General features: G+C 53.2%; 1 protein-coding gene across 1 annotated transcript in view; it reads left to right on the top strand.

Annotated features, from left to right (window-relative positions):
• The first annotated feature begins 3,200 nt into the window (after nt 1-3,200).
• Nucleotides 3,201-19,870, top strand: part of LOC128809697 (uncharacterized) — a 60,809-nt gene continuing 44,139 nt past the window's right edge. The window contains exons 1-3 of the mRNA XM_053981877.1: nt 3,201-3,324; nt 6,454-6,582; nt 6,927-6,991. Of these exons, the coding sequence (XP_053837852.1) occupies nt 3,216-3,324; nt 6,454-6,582; nt 6,927-6,991 (303 nt within the window). The 5' untranslated portion in view covers nt 3,201-3,215. The remainder of the gene's footprint in view (nt 3,325-6,453; nt 6,583-6,926; nt 6,992-19,870) is intronic.

The following is a 19,870-nucleotide window of genomic DNA, read 5'->3' as shown; positions in this document are numbered from 1 at the left end:
AATTGAGCCAGTGGTGCCAGGGAGGAAGTCAGGAAGGTCTTCATCAGGTCTCTGTGACCCCTGGCATGATCCAAGGCCCCCTGCTTCGTGATGGACTGACATAGGGGCCAGGTGCTGGGCATTGTTCTACTGGTTTCAATATGTTCCTGTTCACTTTCTCCACTTCCTTCTACAAATGAGCTTGTAATAGAACAATTAGCTTTAGCTTAAGCATCTAATCATCATTAACCTATCGCTGGTGTATCTAACTTCAATATGAATTGGTTCTAACCATCAGCTGAAATCTTAACCCCTTAAAATCAGGATTCACAGGCAGATCCAATTCTAGTGCCAATTAATAGCGTATCAATACCCCTGGCTAGATAAACATGCACAGCCCAACATCCCCAGGGCCGCTCCTCCCATTCCCCCACTGGAAGGGAAGAGGCAGAGGCAGCCCCACCCTCTGTGGGATCCCAGGTGGAGCTGGCACCTCTCCTGATATCCCCCAAGCCGTGGAAGGCCCAGGCTAGGAAACAGGGACATTTCCTGGCACAAATGACCACGAGATATCCCCATCACCATGAGCCACCCCCCAAGACAAGGCGCAAGTAACCCTCTGAAAGCCCAGAACAAAGGGTCTGTCACATTGAAATATACTCCAGCAATGATCCCGAATCCATCCTGGTATGGATAAGGCAAGGATGTCTGGGTTCCAAAACCCCCTGTGACAACTGAACAACAGGTAAAACGTCTGGCTTGCCAAGCACTCAAAAGTATAGACATTAACTTTACTAACAGTATATGGTTTCAACTATTACCTACCAGAAGCTCTGTTTCAGAGCCTACACGTCAACTTGTCTCCAACAGCAACTGAAACGAACATTACCATGGTCCAAAAACTGTTGGAACATCCTGGCCTGCACAAAGTGCTACAACAGCAGAAGAAGAAAAGTCATAAGACACTGATCAGTGTCCATCACAATACAGAAAAGGCACGTTATGTCCTAGAAGAAATGAAGAGGGATGGAGAGAATCACGGGCAGGAAAACTTTCTTGGAGGGTCCCCAAGTGCCACAGGCTTTTCCAACCTAAGCTTCATCCTGCAGTTGTGATACTGGCACTAACTGGGATTGGGTTTGTGTCAATAATTGCAGTGGATGTAAGAGTGTGGTACCTAATCCAGCAATCATGAAAACAAACTTGTCCAGAAATACACAGGTTGAAGGAAGGAAAAGCAATGTGGGTTTTTTTTTGTGCCAGAACGAGATGCTGTGTTTTTGTTCATAGATACCACTTGGTTTTAACATTTTGATAAAAGAACTGATTGGCTCCAACACTGAGCCAAGAGCCACCACAGAGACTGACTCAGAGAGGTGGGTATTGGCTTTATTCGGCGCTGGCTACATGGGGGATTGCTCCTCTGTGAGAAATGGATTTGTAAAGGATTCTCAGAAGCTGGCTGAAAGCTCACACAGTCTTGTACATCTGTATGCAAACTCTGAGATAAGGTGTGCTGCCTTAGGAAGGCCATGGAATCGAGGACATTGTTGAGAGAGAGATTGAACTAGAAACAAGTCTCAGAAGGTGGCCTTACAAAAAGACCAGCTATTTTGAGAACTAGAACTGTGAAAGATGCATTGTAGCAAGATCACATGGGGTGAAATAATAGGTGATTGGTGTTAGGAGTATTAGCAGCATTGTGTGGCAAAAGCTAATAGGCTGAAAAACATTTCTAAGGTATTGCAAGCAGGAAATAGGGTGGCTTCTTAGAGAATGGTGTTAAGCTTTATATCTCTTATGTCTCACCCTTCTACAAGACTGGTAATGGAATAAAATCTTTGAAAAAGCCTCTCAGTTGCCCCGTCTCTGTAGAGCTAGGATTTCCCAACGCTCCTCCTAACAATCACACTCAGCACATTGCACAGCGTAATATATGGTTACATATTGTGCATATTTATTACATTCCTTGGTTAGGACTGGTTATACAAATTAATTCTCAGAAGTCATTCATATCATTAGCATATGTGATGGCAAATTCAGTGTACTCTGGTGGTGCCACTGAGGAAGGCTCCGAGTCTTCCACAGGGCTCACTGCCATGAAGGCCGACAGTCTCATTCTGTCTGCACTTACCACCTTTCTTTCTGAAGCATGCACAGTCCTTTGTTGGCTGCTCCAATGGTATCAACATGTTCTGTTCCTCTGATCTTAACAAGGAACCTTCCGTTTCTCTTAGCTTCAAATGGCTAAAGTGCATCTTGTTCCTTAGGCTTCTGCTTAATATTTGCTGACCCTTTGCCATGGTTGGACGCTGGCGCAATGCCAGTGCACCCATGCAAAGATATTTTTTCCAAATGAATGCTGTGAGATACGACTAGAAACAGAGCAGAGCAGGCTGGAGCTTAGAAATAAAGCAAAACACTTTTTTAACCTACAACTAGAATAAAAGACACCCACCGAATTCAGAATGAAAACCTTCCAAAACATTCCTCCTCCCCCCACCCAATTCCCACCAAAACACAGTGAGACAAAACCTTGCATTCCCGATCAAGTTACCAGCCCTCAGATAATCAATTCTCAGCCCATCAAGGGAGAGAGGAGTCTCTCTTGTACCATAGACTCCCCCAGGAAACACAATTGCCACCTCTTGTGTTTCCGCGTCACACACGGCACCACCTGGAGAAAATCTGCCATCGTGACATCCTCCTTCCATGTACAGTGCTCTCAGCACCGTGCATGATGGACCGAGACTGCTCACAGGGTTCCTTTGAAGGACGCTTTGCCAAGGAGCAAAGAACAACTGTTTCTCTTTTTGGGACAACAGTGCCCCCCATTTTCTCCTCCCCTGGAGCCAAGGGTCTCGAGAACAGAGATCTTCTTCTTCCCTGAAGACTGAGGGCACCACCACACCCTCCTCATCTTCTTCTCCACTCCTGCCACTCCCTTGGCATCACTGCAGCAGGTCACTCACACTCCAGCCCTGGCAGTCACTCCCTTGGCTCAAGCCATTACATCCCCCTAAAATGCAGTCTGTGTTGCAGGAGGAATTGCTTCTGTCTATGGCTATACAAGAAAAGTCCAGCCAAGCCTGCTCCATCATCTCCTCCCACTTAGGATTTCTTCTTCTAACATCTCAGATCCCAGGCAGTCTCTCTTCTCTTTCCGAGCAAGGAGGATTAATGTTTCACCAAGTTTTCTCTATCCAAGAAGGGGTTAAAAGTCTCGGGCTCCCAGGATGACTGAAGTCTTGGCTGCCCAGAACTCCCACGGCTGGGCACCTTCCCCCCTCCGCTTCTCTTTCTCCTCTGCCGGCGTACTGCCGGCACATGAGATCAAATTTCCAGGTGTGTGGTAGTCTGTTATTTCACAGTTTGTTCTTCTGTAGTATGTTTGAATATTCCTTCTTCTAAGTTTGTAATGGTTCATTCTATGTACCCAGTTTGGCCTCCCTAATGGTTCAGTCCTGAGTTGTTTACCACAGTTTTCCCCACCAAAATGTATGTCAATCTACTTGTCAGTCTCCCTGTATGCCTCCCTTGTTGCCTTGTCTTACCCCTGTCTGTCAAAGATAGCACACTGCTTTGGTTCCGGAGTGTTCCCTGTCTTTCATCCCTTCCTCAAAGCAGAATTGGATTGTAGGGTTTGCTCCCTCCCCGTGTTGGCTTCTACTGGGGAGCTCTTACCCTGCACCCCTCCCCTGATGCCCTCCTCTTGGTCAAAGGTTGTGTACTCCCCGTGTTCCCTCTACCCTTTAAAAGGAGTCCTTTCATGTTCAGATTTGGCACTTGCTCTGCCCCCCTTTGGGAATTAAATCCTTGGAGATTCAGACAAGTGTCCTTCCCTTATTCCTCTGCCTCTCTTTCCTCGTGCCCTGTGCCTTTGCTGTGCTGCCCACGCCACAGCAATCACCGCCACGCGCAACAGTCTCGGCAGAGAATTGGGGACGGCCACTCGCGTGTCTGCCCTTCGGCCACAGGCGGGACAGCTCGTCGGCGAACCTCCATCCCGTGGCCGCTGAGAGCCAGACTCAGATTTGAAAACCAATGGATGGCTTTTATTTTTTTTGCCTCCGTGTTATGTTTTCTAAAGTGACTCTCAATGGCTGACGTTAAGGCAAATGAGTTGCTGCTTTGCGATGGGAAGCAAACTTGAAAATCTTTCATTTGTTATAAATGACTAAGGCAAGAGTTGGCTCTCACAATTCAGAGATGAATATTATGTGGACGTGAAGAGAAGTATGTAGAGTTCTGTTATTTTTCCATGTTCTCCCCATAGTCCTCTTTCCCTTCCCCCCTGAATTGGTGTCACTGGTCGGGGCTCTCAGAGGAGGGAGAGCTTGTTACTAGGAGGTGTGGCATGGCAACACCTGACCTCCAATCAAGATGTAAGAAAGTAATCTCACTGACGGACAGCAGAGAAAGAGTTGACTGACAAAACCTTGGGAAGGGCTAAGGGTATAAAAGGCAGAGTATCCATTTTGCAGATGAGTACTGGTCATGGAGACTCCCAGCCCTTTCCTTATTCAGTTGTTTGTTGTATTTTTGTTCAGGTTTAATAAACCTTTGAAATTTTAAAAGTGAGTGTCGTTTCTCAAAACGTTCTTAGGCAATTCCAATTAATTTGGGAAGTTTGCAACTTATTGGAACTACTTGAGTTGAGCAATGGAAACTAAAGCATTCCTTAATAGGGGATTCTTTAATGCCAGATTCTTCTGTGTCTTCATGGTAAAGAAGTTTTTGTGCTGCAGGAAATGACTTCAATGAGAAAATAATTCCAGCATGGAGTAAGAGCTCCTGACAGATACCACGTGTTGCCAGCAGTTGCTCCAGTTGCTCCTGCCAGCAGCCCCCGATGCACGTGGGCTTTGGCTCCCTGTGGCACAGAAGCCCCCCAGGGGCACCGGTCTCTGGGGCAGGAGACGGGCACCAGCGCTGCCAGGGCTCGGGGGGTGGCAGGGCTGCTTGGGCGGGGACTCTGCCACACCTGCTGATGTCAGCGCTCCCCGGGCCCCAGGGCTCAGAGCAGCGTTCGTGCCCTGGCCCACACGTTCCTTGTCCCTGTCACAGCCGCGGGTTTAGGACGGCCACCAGCCGGGACGTGTCCCAAGGAGGCCGTGGCAGCTTCCGTGGAAGGCCCCATGCCCTTCCCAGCGCGGCTGCGTCGGCAGCCCTGGGGGCTCCTTGTGCTGCCCTGAGCCCGCAGAGCAGGGCAGGCTTTGCTGATGCTCCGAGCCGTTCCTAAAGATCCTGTACGGGCTGCCCCGGACCGCGTCCTGCAGGGTGACCCGCTGCTGCCTGATCAACAGGTGCCCAGATAGAGAAATGTAGCCCCACCAAAAGACAGGAGGACTCTCGTGCTGCTGAAATCCACGTGGCTTTATTGAGGACAGGTGGAAGGAGGAAGGAAGCAGGAACAGGAGCAGGGAGACAACCAGACGCAGAGGGAGACAGCTCCAAGAGCAACTGGGGAAGGATGGGCCAGGGTATAGAACTGGGGAGGGATGGGAGTGCTTAGGGTACACACTGTCCAATGGGAAAAAGGCTTCAGGGATGAGCAGGGATGGGGTGACATAACCCCAAGCAATGAGGGAGAAGGGGAGGAGTGGTTTGTGGAGGGAAGCAATGGGGTTATTGAGAACAAGGAACTTTCTAGAACTTGGGGAGATGACAAGCATGAACTGACAGATGACAGAGATGTGTTCATCTGCATGGGGAAGCAGGGAACTCTGGACCCGTGTTCTACACAAATGAAGCCTCCCAGGGCATCCCTGAGCTGCTGTCCCCAGGGGCACATCCCAGAATCCTGTTGGGCTGTCTCAGACACTTGGGGTCAGGGATTCCTTCCAACCTGGGCCACTTTGGGTGGGCTGGGGGCGGCCCCAGGGCAGGTGACAGTGTTTCCAAGGGTCCTTTGTGACATGGTGCCGCACGGTCACCGTGGAATTGCAATGGAATCGGGTGTCCAAGGGCCCTTTGTGACACGTGGTGACACAGCAGCTGGTGGTGCCAAGAGCACGCCACAGTGCTCAGAGCAGGCGACGGGACAGGACGGGACAGAGCAGTGCCGTGAGGAGTCCCCTCACAGCTCACTTGTTCGTGTCCAACCCGCAGCTTTTCTGAGGCGTTGTTCCTGCAGCTGACCTCGAGGCCACACCACAGCACTTGGTGACCCGTGGCCTTCCCGAGGCTTCTGTTCTGCAGGTGCCCTTGAGGGCAGAGGGTGGGACTTGGTGCCCTGGAGCTTTTCTGAGGCATCTCCCAGCCCTGCCGCCAGTGCCCTCGAGGCCAGACCACAATCCCTGACAGGAGTCTCCTGTCCTTGTGGCAGGAGCCCTTGAGACCAGAGGGCAGGGCTTGCTGTCCTGTAGCCTTCCTGAGGCTTCTCTCTGGAAGGTGCCTCCCAGGCACAACTGCAGGACTTGCTGACATGGAGATTTTCTGAGGCATCTCTCCTGCAATTTCCCAAAAATCCAGTGACTGAAATGGAGAAGAGACCCCCGAGAGTGCCCAAGCTGGCCTGGGTGGAGGAGGAGGAAGAAGGCCCTGGAGCTGCCCCAGCACAGGAGACTGAAAAGGTGGTGCCGTTCCATCCACCGCAGGAGGGTGAGTGGCAGAGCTGGGCCCCAGGGCTGGTGCCTGCAACGAGCTTTATCCCATCCTATCGGATCCAACTGCATCCTCTTCCATCCTCTCCCATTGGATTTCATCACATACCTTTGCATCCCATTGCATCCCATCCGATCCCATCCCTTCCCAACCCATCCCAGCCTCTGGGGACCAGCCTGGGGACACGATGGAAGAGGGGCCTGGCAGACACCCCACAGGGGCCGTGCTCCATCCCCCTGGGGCATCCCAGGGTTGTCCCTGCCTGGGGAGAGCAGGGCCGGGCTGTGTTCTCCGGCCTCTCCCGCAGCCCCTCAGCTCTGGCTCTGCTCACTCCTTGCCAGATGCAGCCCTGGACCACAAACAAGAGCAGGAATCCACCCGTGGCCGCTTCCGCAGAGCAGCGCAGGTACCTGCAGCCATCCCCACCTGGGCTGGGCCTGCTGTCACTGCTCAGCCCAGCACCGTGTGTGGAGCACTCCATGCAACATCCCTGGCTTCTTGCCCTTCTCCTACAGCTCGTTTGCAAATTCATCAAGAGCATTCGGCAGGAAGAGACCATCTCGAGGGGCGCTGGGCTCAGAGAATACTCAGAGGTCCTCAAACATGAGACCAGTGCTGCCCTGCTGGATTTGCTTGTGGAGAGGGGTGTTTTCAGACCAGAGCAAGTAAGCAGCCTGTGGCCAGGCTTCAATTCCCTCATGAGTCACATGGCTTCCCAAGCCACTAGTGTTGGTCCCTGTGAGTCTTTGAGGCCATCGCACTGCGGTGGGAAGGGAAGCACTTCTCTGGGGACACTGGGAACGTTGCTCACTTCTGGCAGCTTTCCAAATTGCCCTGTGCCTTCTGCAGGTGCCTGCCATGGTGAGATACATCCACCAGTGGCTCACGGCCAATGATTCTGCTGAGCACAGGCTGGACAACACCCTGCTGCATCTCACCAAAGTGCAGCCAAATGACGCAGTAATGACACTCCTGCGTGTGGCCCCATCCTGTGACAGGTATGGGGCCCACCTGCCCAGAGGGCTCAGGGCTCCCCCCAGCCCATCACCCTGTACAGCCTGTCCCAGGTGTCTGACCAACAGAGACTTCCAGGGCCCTCTGGCTGCTCCCTTTCCCAGCCCTGGCATGTCAGCCCCCCAAGCCTGCTGCCATGCTCCCTTGCTGCCCCTCAGGGGCCATGCCCAGGCCACGGTGCTGTGCCTGAGACCCCCTGAGACAGAGCTCTAACCCCACAGAGCTGCCATGGCCATGTGGAAGACCATCATGTGCTCACCCAGGACTGCGAAGCTGGTGCAGCTGATTCTCCTGGATGTGCTGGGGAGCTGGCCAGAGTACAGCACGTGCACCTCGGATGGGGACAAAACGGGTGTCTTTGCCCTGGCTGTGAGTTTCTGCCAGTGGCCTTTGCTGGCCCCAAGGCCGCCTCTCCAGCAGCTCTCCTTCCTCCTTCCCCACTGCATTTCCCTGCCTCAGGCACTGCCCTGAAACCTGGCCTAGGGGCAGCTGCAGGGCCACCGGTCCCGCTGCTCCCCCTTTGTCTCTCTGGGCCTCTCCCTGCCACGCTCGGGCCCTGTCACACGGACACCTCGGCACTGAGCGCTGTCTCAGGGGGCTTTGTTCTTTGCAGGCAACTGTGGTGATGTGGAAGATCCTCCAGGAGCCCCGTGTCCCACGTATAGCGACAGCGTATCTCCCCCGCCTATTTGTGCATCTGCTCTTCCAAGTGTTCTTCAGCACTGAACAGATGCCAAAGAAGGTCCTTACCTTCTGGAAGGGATGCCAGGAGCAACACGGCCTTGCCACCAGCCCCAACAGGTGCTTCCTCCCAGTCCTTCTGTCCCTGCCACACTGCCAGGGCAAGACCCAGTGCTCCCAGTGTGACCTGGGCTTTGCTCTGCACACAGATTTGCAGTGCGGACCCTGAAGTCCCTGCTGTGCCAAAAGCAGTACAAGGATGTGGTGGTGTCAATGGAACGCAGGTGTGGCTGGGACACGCTGCTCTGTGCTGACACCCACCACTATGCCGTGGGTCTGCTGGCCAGGTGAGACCCCCTTCTCCCCGCTGCCTCTGACATTTGTGCTCTGCGCCTGGGGTGCCCCACACAGTCCCCGTGGTCGTGGGCCAGAGGGCCTCTTCACCGAGGGACTGCCAAGCAGACTGGAAAAGGCTGGGAGAGGAGAGAGCACAGAAGGAGACACCTCCTAAGTGGCCCAGGTCCCTTGGTGGAAGACCAGACCTCTGTGAGCCTGTCCTGGGAGAGATTTCTTCAGGGTCCTGGTCCCTTTTTCGCCCTCCTAGGGAGATGCGCCATGCTTCTCTTGAGTTGTGTTCCAGTATTGCACTCCACCTCCTCTGGCTGCTTAGCACACAGAAGCCACGCTGGGATCTGCCTGCCCTGGCCTTCCTGGTGGAGGTGAGCCTGTTGGCCAGTGCTGCCTCGCTGAGCTGCCTCCCAGCTCTCTGCCCTCTCGTAGCCGCAGCTGCTTGGGACGGTGCCCACGCCCTGTGCTGCTGCCTGGGCCCAGCCCTGTGCGCTTCTGGGCTCCTGCCGGCCGGTCCCCTGTCACTGCCCTGTGCCTTTCAGGTCCTCGAGTGCCTAGATTCAAGTGAATGTGGTGACAGTGTTGTGGAGGTTTCATCAAGGTACCTGCAGAGCGAGTGCAGGGAGAGGCGTCGCCTGGCGCTCAGGGCCCTTCTCGAGCTCATTGACGATCCCTCGATGGTGAGAGGGGGCAGCGGCTGAAGCTGCGCTGGGAACGCAGTCACTTGGGCTTGGCTTCAGGCGCTGGGGCAGCTGCTCCCAGCTCTCCCGTTTCGGCTTCCCCAGTGCCTCGGGACAGGCCTTTGGCCTCCAGGCCCTGCAGCAGCAGGGTGGTCTTTCAAAAACTTGTGTTCCACACAGGCTGAAAAGATGTGGCGCCTGACTGAAAGCCTCATGGACCTACTGTGGGACAGTGATGCAGAGATAGCTGGGCTGACACTCATCACACTCAGCTTTATATTCTTGCACAAATCCATTCTGATCTCAACTCCCATTGCCCTGCAGCTGGCTAAGGCGCTCCTGCCACTCTTTGACCATGTAAGGCTCTGTGCCCCCAGCCACAGTCACTGGGTGCTGCCTGGAAACTTGGTGCCCTGTGGAGTTCCAGGCCTGTGCCCAGGCAGGCCTGGAGGAGCCAAAGCGGAGGTATTTTTCCCTTTTCTTCATATAGGAAAATAGCCAGGTACAGCTGCTCTCCATAAAACTCTTTCAAGACATGATGGGGTTTTTGGAAAAGGGAGAAAAGCCCTTGGAAAGGCCTGTGCACCAGAGCCTGCTGCCACTCTTCTTCCACTGCCATGATGAGAATCAGCGTGTGGCAGAGGTGAGGACTCGTGGGCTGCTGCTGTCCCCTTGGGAGGGGGCTCGGCTGCCTCCTGCCCTGGCGCCTGGCGGGCTGCAGCCTCCTCCAGGCCTTGGCACAGGGACGCGGGTCCTGGGCCCTGGGCTGTGGGGCCATCTCCGTGTCTCTGCTGCTCTCCAGGCTTCTCGGGAAACACTGATTTGTGTGGCCGAGTTCCTGAGAAGGAGAGATCTCGAGAAACTGGTGAAAAAGGAGAAACTCTGGATTTTCGCCAACTGCCTGGTAAGGACGGCCTGGAAGCCCCAGGCTCAGCCTGGAGCAGCGCCCTGAGCGCGGTGCTCAGTGTGTGGGCTGGCAGCTGTGTCCCTGCCCGCTGCTGCAACCAGAGGCCGCGCGGGCTCTTCTCCAGGCTCCCCTGGGCCCCAGCCGGGTGCCGATGGAGCCCCGGCCCGGCGGGGCTGCGGGGCGGCACCGCGGCTCCCCGGGCAGCAGCCGGCCCTCTGCCCCCTCCAGAGCCCGGCGCCAGCGGCTGCTGGCCGGGCCTCAGGGCTGTGCGGGCAGGGGAGGCCGGGGCCGGGCGCAGGGAGCGCCCGGGCCAGGGGCTGAGCCCGCGCCAACCCTTCCCTGCTGCCGCTCTCTCCAGCTGGCAGAGGACAGGAGCCGAGCGGCCGAGCACCTGCGCCGGGCCCGGCCCTACCTGCAGAGCCCACAGGGGCCCCTGCGAGAGGCGGCCGTCAGGTTCATGGGTGAGCCAGGAGCCCGGGCTCCCTCCCCGCCCCGCCGCAGCTCGGCCCCAGCCCCGCCTGCTGCCCCGGCAGCGCCATCCGGGCCCGGCGCCGTGGAGCCCCGCCTGGCCTGGGCACTGCTGCCGCCCTCCGGCAGCCGTGCCCTTGGGCGGCAGCGTGCGGCAAGGGCCCGGGCTGAGCCCTGCCGGGCCAAGAGGCCGTGTGGCCACAGGGCTGGCAGCGCCGCTGGCAGGGAGCTGTGCCACTGGGCCGTGACAGGCTCTGTGTTCACAGGGATGGCCGGGCGGAGCTTGAGGGGGCAGCAGGGAGAGCTCCAGCTGATCTCTGAGGGTGAGTGAGGGCAGCGGGCTGACAGCGGGGGCTGGCGGGGGCAGCTGCCATCCCTGCCCCGGCTGCAGAGGGCTCTGCTCCCTGTGCGGAGCAGGGCTGGCCTGGGCAGAGCACACAGAGATTTCAGGGACACGTGGGGGATTCCTGGCCCGCAGCTTCGGCCTGATCCTGTTGGTTCCTACTCCCTCCTGACCATGGCAAGAACTGGCTGGGATGGCCCTGGCATGGGGCTCTCCTCGTCTCTCTGCTGATCCAGGATCTGGCCATGGCTCTGATCCTCTCTCTTTCAGCCCTTGAAGGAATGGCTAATGACATCAGCGTCAGCGTTGGAAGCCTGGCAATTCAGTCATTGTGCATACTGAAGGCAGAAGACCAGGCTCCCATCCCAATGTTCCAGAGGCTGCGAGATCAGCTGCGCCGGGCATGGAAGACACGACCTCGTCTGTCGCGGCTCGGCTGGCTGGGCTGCTGGGGCTCTGTGGAGGGCTGATCCAGGAGGCTGTCTTTGCTGGGGCCTCCTGAGCCAGCAGGGATTTTTTTTTCTTCAAAATTGCTCTTTCCTTCGTTGTGTTTTCCTTTAGTATGTAAATATAGGCTGTATTACAATGGACAGACTCCCAGGCTCTTTCTTTTGCTGCCCAGGGTGCCCAGGACATAGGGGAAGAGTGGGAAAATGGTGCTTGGGCTCAGCAATTTTCCCAGGCGTGCAGTGTTGCAGAGAAAATGGCCAGAAGCCCCCTGGCCTTTGGGGGTTGTGCTGAAGCCTTTGTGCTGCCCACAGAGCGGGTGGGCAGGGCCGGAGCCGCAGGGATCCCTGCGAGAGCGGTGCCTGGAGATGGCCACAAGGCCTGTCCCAGGCAGGAAGCGCCATCCGTGTCCTCCTGCCCGTGTGTTGCTGGCTGGATTGCTGAGGGCTCTGAGGTGCCTCTTGATGGGCTCCCCTGGAGCTGCTGTGGGGCTGCGGCGCTGCTGCCGGGCAGGTTGGCCGGGCTGGGGGAGACCCGGAGGGGCTGGGGCAGTGGGCAGCCCTGAGCAATTGGGTGTCAGAGGCCACAAGCAGCCCCCAGGCAGCCGCCTTGTTCCTGGCACCCGGCTGCTCTGGCGCTTCCTCAGTGGGCGGTTGGAGGGACTCCCTGGAATCAGGCGTGGAACCCTGGTGCCGGCCTTTCAGGGCTGTGAGGCCAGCAGTTGTGGGGCTGGGCGTGTGCCCTCGCTGTGCTGAGACTGGAGTCCCTGGCCCCTCAGCCTTAGGCACCGAGCTTGACTGCCTGCTTGCTGAGTCTTGTTGCTGTTGCCGTGGGGGATGCCAAGCTCTGTGGGTTTAGACATTATTGAGTGAGAAGAGCAGCAGCTTTGAGCCCAAGAGGGGCCACAGAAAGGCCCTCTGGGCAAAGGGCATTGCTGGCATTCCCAGGGCAGGGACACACGAGAGTGCAGCGGGCACCTTCAGGGTGCCAGGCTGGCTTTGCTTTGGGTCACCTCCCTGTGTGCAGGGCTGGGTCTTTGCTTTGCTGTCGTTGGCCTTTTGCCCTCGTGCTGCTTTGGCTGCCTGCAGAGAGGGGCAGCCCTATCAGGAGGGTGAAAGGCCCTGTCTCTGACATCTCAAGGGGGAAATGGAGCTCTGCCGGCCCTCAGCCCACGCTGTGAGCAGAGCAGAGCCTTTTTCCCGCCCCAGTGGCTTTCTGCCTGCTGCAGGCCCCAGGCCAGCATGACCCACTCTCCTGGGGCTGAGTCACTGAGGGGGTGGGTGGCTGCTGCCCCGCGGTTCGCTGACAGGCTGTGAGGGTCGCTGAGTGAAAGGTGGGTGTCCCAAGAGCTGCTGAGGGGACCTGGGGCACTGAGGGACATGAGGTTCACTGAGGGGACATGCACCAGTGGCTCCTGTCCAATCAGTCTGCTGAGCTCAGGCTGAACAGGAACACTGCTGGATCTGACCGAGTGTCTCCTGGTTTAGGGCAGATTTGGGAGAAAACCTCCAAAAGGGGTTCCCCCAGAAAACAAACCCACACGGCCCCTCCCTCCAAGTGCTTCGTGAAAAAAATCTCCTTCTGGAGAGAAGTGGAAAAAAACCTGTTAATTTTAAGAGGCAAAGCAGTGCTACCATAAAAAGTGAACAATACCAGATGAGAAAACTCATTTGCCGCTCTGATGGGATGACAAATTCAGAAAATCTCTCCGGTGGGTGGTTGCTCTGTTCTCAGTCCCTCTGGCCCTGGGAAAGGCTGCTGCCCCGAGTAGGCCACAAAGTGCGAGCTCTCGGTGTTTCCCCGGGTCCCAGTCAGGAGCAGGTTCGAACAGTTCCAAGAAAAAGGAAAGGAAAAAAACAGTGCAGGGAAAAATTCTCTGCCTCAGCTAGCTAAACTAACTAAAAAGCAAAGGAGGGCCCTCTGCTGCCCCATCCGTGCCGAGACAACACAACAGTTCTGTGTTCCAGCAGAATGTGGAGCAGTGAGTGCAGGCCGATAACAAAACTCCGTGCTTCTTCTTCTCCCCGCCTTCGCTCTCAGAGCCAGCCTTGAAGGCACAGAATATAATATCCAGCATAAAGAGAACACACGACTGGGGATACAAGCATCATAACGTCACCCTAGGGCATTCCACCCCTTATCCCCGTCAACTTATATCCTTAACTTACTACCAAACATCATGCATTTTATTCACGTAAAAACTTCCATCTGTCCCACCCAAAAAATTACAAGCAACACCCATTATGCCCCCATCATATCCCCAGACCGGACAACTGAATCCAGGCACCAGACTTCAGAGCTGCAGGATTCCCCACTTTCTTTTTACTCACTCCAACTCCATCTTTCACCTGCTCAGACCTTCAACACTTACGCATTTCTTTCTATCTCATGTCTGTGTGGTTTAATGTACAGACGGTGGCAGTAACATCCCGCAAACTGTGATATTTGCATCTGAGTCTCACCCCACAATCAGATCACCCTGAGGTTCACATCGTGTTTTTCCATCTCTCTGCATTATCCACCACGTGCAGTCTGGTCCCTGGGCAGAGACAACGCCATGAATGAGTTTGTACTCGAGGCAGAATTGATCCACGCTGTCTTCCCTAACAAACCTCTGACATGTACCACTGGGACTTTGTCTACTACATTCAGGGACTCAGAACGGGCAGGACCTGCTCGGTTGGTGGAACCTCGGGTGTTAACTAACCCGGTGGACTTTGCTATATGCAGCTCCCAATTTTTGAAAGATCCCCCACCCAATGCTTTCATGGGTTTTGAACAGTGCATTGTAGCTCTCCACTTTGCCTGCAGCTGGTGCATGATAGGGGATACGGGACATCCACTCAGTGCCATGTTCCCTGGCCCAGGTGTTGATCAGGCTGTTCTTGAAATGAGTCCCATTGTCTGACTCAATCCTCTCAGGGGTACCATGCCTCCAAAGGACCCGCTTTTCAAAGCCCAGGATGGTGCTATGGGCAGAATTGTGAAGCACAGGCTAGGTTTCCAACCATCCCGTGGTGGCTTTTACCATGGTGAGCACGTAGCGCTTGCCTTGGCGTGTCTGGGGCAGTGTGATGTAGTAAATCTGCCTGGCCTCCCCATACCTGTACTTGGACCACCACCCACCATAGCACAGGGGCTTCACTCGCTTGGCCTGCTTGATGGCAGCACATGTCTCACAGTCCTGGATAACCTGAGAAATACTGTCCATGGTTAAATCCACCCCTCCATCAGGTGCCCACTTACAGGTGGCGTCTCTGCCCTGATGGCCTGGGGCCTCCTGGGCCCATCAAGCTAGGAATAACTCTCCTTGTGTTGCCAATCCAAGTCTATCTTTGCCACCCCTATCTTTGCAGCCTGCTCTACCTGCTGATTGTTTTGGTGCTCCTCATTAGCTCTACTCTTGGGAACATGGGCATCCACGTGGACAACTTTCACAGGTAGCTTCCTTACCCGGGTAGCGATGTCTTCCCGTTCTTCAGCAGACCAAATTGGTTTTCCTCTACGCTGCCAGTTAGCCTCTTTCCACCTCTCCAGCCCTCCCCACAGAGCATTGGCTACCATCCATGAATCAGTGTAGAGCTAGAGCTATGGCCACTTCTCTCTTTCGGCATTGTCCAGGGCCAGTTGAAGGGCTTTGAGTTCCGCAAGTTGGCTTCATCCCCCTTCTCCTTCAGTGGCCTCTGTGACCTGTCGTGTGGGGCTCCATACAGCTGCTTTCCACTTCCAATTCATCCCTACGATGCGACAGGAACGGTCAGTGAAAAGAACGTAGCGTGTTTCTTCTGCTGGCAGTTGCTTGTATGGTGCAGCTTCTTCAGCCCTTGTCACTTGTTCTTCATCTGTGACACCAAAATTTTCACCTTCAGGCCAATTTGTAATTGCTTCCAAAATCCCAGGGCGATTCAGTTTGCCAATACGAGCGTGCTGCGTGATGAGAGCAATCCACTTGCTCCATGTAGCACTGGTGGCATGGTGGGTGGAGGGAACCTTTCCTCTGAACATCCACCCCAGCACTGGTAGTCAGGGTACCAGGAGGACTTGTACTTCTGTACCAATCACCTCTGAGGCGGCTTGGACTCCTTCGTAGGCAGCCAAGATTTCCTTCTCTCTTGGGGTGGAGTTGGCTTCAGACGCTCTGTAGCTTCGACTCCAAAATCCCAGTGGTGGGCATTGAGTCTCCCAAGGCACCTTCTGCCAAAGGCTCCAGGACAAACCATGGCTCCCGGCTGCAGAGTAGATCACACTCCTCACCTCTGGTCCCGTCCTGACTGGGCCAAGGACGACTACATGAGTGATCTCCTGCTTAATCTGGGCAAAAGCTTGCTGCTGCTCAGGGCCCCACTGGAAATCTTTCTTCTTGTGGGTGACCAGGTAAAGAGGCCTCCGGATCTGACTATACTGAGGAATATGCATTCTCCAGAAACCTATGGAGCCTAGGAAAGCTTGTGTTTCCTTCTTATTGGTTGGAGGAGACATTGCTGCGATCTTGTTGATGACATCCGGAGGAATCTGATGCCGTCCATCTTTCCACTTTACTCCCAGGAACTGGATCTCACAAGATGGTCCCTTATCTTTGCTCTTTTTGATGGCAAAACCAGCTTCCAGGAGGATGCGGATGATTTTCTCTCCTTTCTCAAACATTTCTGCGGCTGTGTTCCCCCACACAATGATGTCATCAATATACTGCAGGTGTTCTGCAGCCTCAGCCTTTTCCAGTGCAGCCTTGATCAGTCCATGGCAGATGGTGGGGCTGTGCTTCCAGCCCTGGGGCAGTCGGTTCCAGGTATACTGCACTGCCCTCCACGTGAAGGCAAACTGAGGCCTGCATTCTGCTGCCAGAGGAATGCAGAAAAAGGCATTGGCAACATCGATAGCCTTGGACTGCAGCTTCTACTGGAGCTCTAACATGTCTGGCACAGCAGTGCTCAGCCGTGGTGTCACTTCATTCCATGCACAGTAGTCCACTGTCAATCTCCATTCTCCTTCAGATTTACACACAGGCCAAATGGGGCTGTTGAAGGGTGAGTGGGTTTTGCTGACCACCCCTTGGCTCTGCAGCTCTGGCATCATCTTATGGATGGGAACCACAGCATCTCGAGTTGTTCTGTACTGTCGGCGATGCACTGTTGAGGTGGCAATTGGTACCTGTGTCTCTTCTCCCTTCAGAAGTCCTCCTGTAGATGGATTCTCGGACAGTCCAGGCAAGGTGTTCAATTGCTGGACGCCCTCTGTCACTGCAGCTGCTCTCCCAAATGCCCACCTGAGTCCTTTTGGAGCTTTGAAATAACCACTTCGGAGGCAATCTATGCCCAAAATACATGGGGCCTCTGGGTCAGTCACAATAGGGTGTTTCTTCCACTCATTTCCAGTCAGGCTCACATCAGCTTCCACTAAAGGAAAATCCTGTGATCCCCCTGTCATGCCAGCAGTAGAGACAGATTCTGCCCCCGCATGTCTCGATGGGACTAATGTGCATTGCGCACCAGTATCGACCAAAGCTTTATATTCTTGTGCTTCAGATGTGCCAGGCCAAGGAATCCACACAGTCCACAAAACATGGTTTTCCCTTGCCTCTAACTGGCTGGAAGCAGGGCCCCTCTAAGCCTGGTTATCCTTCTTCCTTTGGGCACATGTCTTGGAGGTTCCTTCATGGGGATCAGACATGTCATCATCATCATCATCATCATCATCATACCTGGCAGTTCAGCTACGGGAAACTGGAGCCGCTTTCCTTTTGGTGGTGAACCATATAAACCAAAACTCAAGGACAAAGACTCTCTAACTAGTCCAAGTTAGAAAGTGGTATGTTTATTACACAGTCCCCGAAATGCGTGACCGTGCCACACAAGGATTTTTGCCTTCTAGAGGCTCACCGCCTAGTCCACACACGCCTCTTGGGATCAGGTAGTTACCCGGAGGCCATACACACTGCAGCAGCTGTCCTTCCTCTGATGGAGCTTCCCAGGACTCCAGATCTCTTGTAGGCTGCTCTCCGAATATCCTGGGGCTGTTCTTAATACCATCGATGTGAGCTGAGTCTTCCGCCCACTCTTGGGATTCTCTCATTGGAAGACAAACATTTTCTGGCTGGCTTCATGGAGAGGGAGGCAAAAGAAGGCACCCTTCAGATCGAAACAGTAAACTAGGTTAATTCAGGTGTTAAACAGGTTAACAAAGTGCAGGGCTTGGCAACCACTGGCTATAAATCCTCAGTTGTTTTATGAACAGCTCTTAAATCTTGTACTGTTCAGTATGATCCATCAGGCCTTTGAACAGGTAAAAAAGGAGTATTGAACTCAAACTGACACTCTTTTCATAGCTCTGTCCGTAAAAACATTTTCATTACTTGGCTAATCTTTTCTCGGTCTTCCTTCTTTAAGGGATATTGTTTAACTTTTTAACTGGTTCTTTCCCCCTTTTTAAGCTTAACTTGCACTGGGGGTGCATTCTTTACTCTCCCTGGTATATTAGAAGCCCACACCTCAGGAGATACCTGATCCATTATTTTCCTTTACTTCCCAAATAATCTCCCTATCTTTTGTTTTCAACTGCTAGACAAACCTATAAATGCCCACTTGCTTTCCAAGGTTATATTTTGATCGTTTGCAAAAATATGCTCTTTCAGATTGGCCAAGTAGCTCCCCTTACCATGGCATAATCATCTGTTATTGACATTAAGGCTTTATTTCACACTAAGTAAGTTGCCCCCATGTCTACTAAAAATCCTTTTTTTTTTTTTTGGTTTCCATTTTTCTCAAATAACTTGTTATTTCATTGCTCCTCATGATCAGTTGCTACTAAAATCCTTATAGCTCTCTGAGCAGCCTTTGTTTCTTTAAAATGACAAGGTGCCTCTCTCAGCCTTCTCTACTTAAATGTCTGTGTATACCACAACTTTTTACACTGAATACAGAGAAAACAAACCCAGGGTTCACAAGGGGAGCCCTTTGAACAAGCAACCTCTACCAAATTCAGTCTCCTCTGATTTGTAATTTTATAGGACATTTCAGTTACTTATTTTTACTCACTCTACCTAAACTTTGACAAAATTTTACAGTCCTTTCCTAGTTTTTTCCTGCACAATCCAATCTTCAAGTACCAAAGTGACTTTGAAGACACCAATTTTAAAATCGTTTATCTCCTGTTGTTGAGAAGACACCATGTCCCCAATCCCCACTGGCTTCCTGTTCAGTTAATTTAATTTGATCACCACCAGTGAGGGACACCCGGAAAACATATTCTGTTTCTGATTCATGTGGAAGGTGTCCGTATTCCCTTTTAAGCTTAGCTAGCTCAGTGGCAGTGTTTAGTTGTGATGGTATGTGTTTGGTTGTGATGTGAGGGTCGAGATCATCATCACTGAGATAGTTATTCTCTCTTTTAATCAAGGGTCTCAAGTGATGGCAGCAATGTTCCCCACAATTACTTGCTGCTTCAAGTTCTTGACGAGGATATATTTGTTTAATGTGAGGAGTTTCCTTCTCCTCAAGCTCTGTAGAGGAATCAGCATTATGTGATTTCTTAACATGTTCCTCTGTTAAGGCAGCTCGCAATGCATAGATCACATTTTTTGCTTCATAGAACTGTTTTTGCAAAATTTCAACTAGATTTTGAAGGGAGTCTATTATAGCATGTTCCTCACTTCTTCGCTCAAAGCGATTTTCTGTAGCTGCCATGAGACAAGCTCCCAAAACTGAGCCTAAGATAGTTTTATTTTTGCCCAGTTTGAATTTTGTTTCATGTCGTAATGAACACACTCTATCAATAGCATTTTCTAAGTTAAACCAATTACTCTGTGCCCATTTTTCTCATTCCGTAGGAGGTTTGGCATTGTGTTTGGCTAGTAGTGCATAAAATTCAGCTTTAATTTCAACACTAAGATTGTCACTCATTTTGTGAAGGGACCAAAACCACAACAGGGAGGTACAAACTTAAGTTCCACAAAACTACACAGCCCTCGCTGTGTCGCCCTTCGCTTCCCTGGGTGGGTGAAAGGACAATAATCTGCCTGGGAGGCTCTGCTTAGTTTCTGCAAGTTGTCCCTTCCTTCCCAGACCAGACATACACAACAACAACAAAACAACAGTGTCCCGCCTTTTGCACTAAGGGATCCTTTGTGAATTTCCAAAGACACTGTGGGTACCTTTTCACCTGCAACCCTTCTGTCTAGACAGAAATCCTGTCTGTGACACCAATTTTAACCTCACGATCCGCTTATTGCAGGGTGTCGTGATGGTTCTTTTCACCGATCCCAAAAGTGCAAAAAAGGCAAACAACAAGGGACTATCAGTTAATCACAACAAATGCACCTTTATTAGGGGCCAAACCAGTAAATGCGATAGTGGGGATCAGAAAGGAGATAAAAGGATAGAGAAAGAGAGAGAAGAGGGGTAT

The sequence above is a fragment of the Vidua macroura genome, chromosome 7 (assembly GCF_024509145.1).
Source record: "Vidua macroura isolate BioBank_ID:100142 chromosome 7, ASM2450914v1, whole genome shotgun sequence".
In the NCBI taxonomy this organism is placed as follows: Eukaryota; Metazoa; Chordata; class Aves; order Passeriformes; family Viduidae; genus Vidua; species Vidua macroura.
The sequence above is the reverse complement of the archived record's forward strand: the minus strand, read 5'-3'. Positions and strand labels throughout refer to the sequence as shown.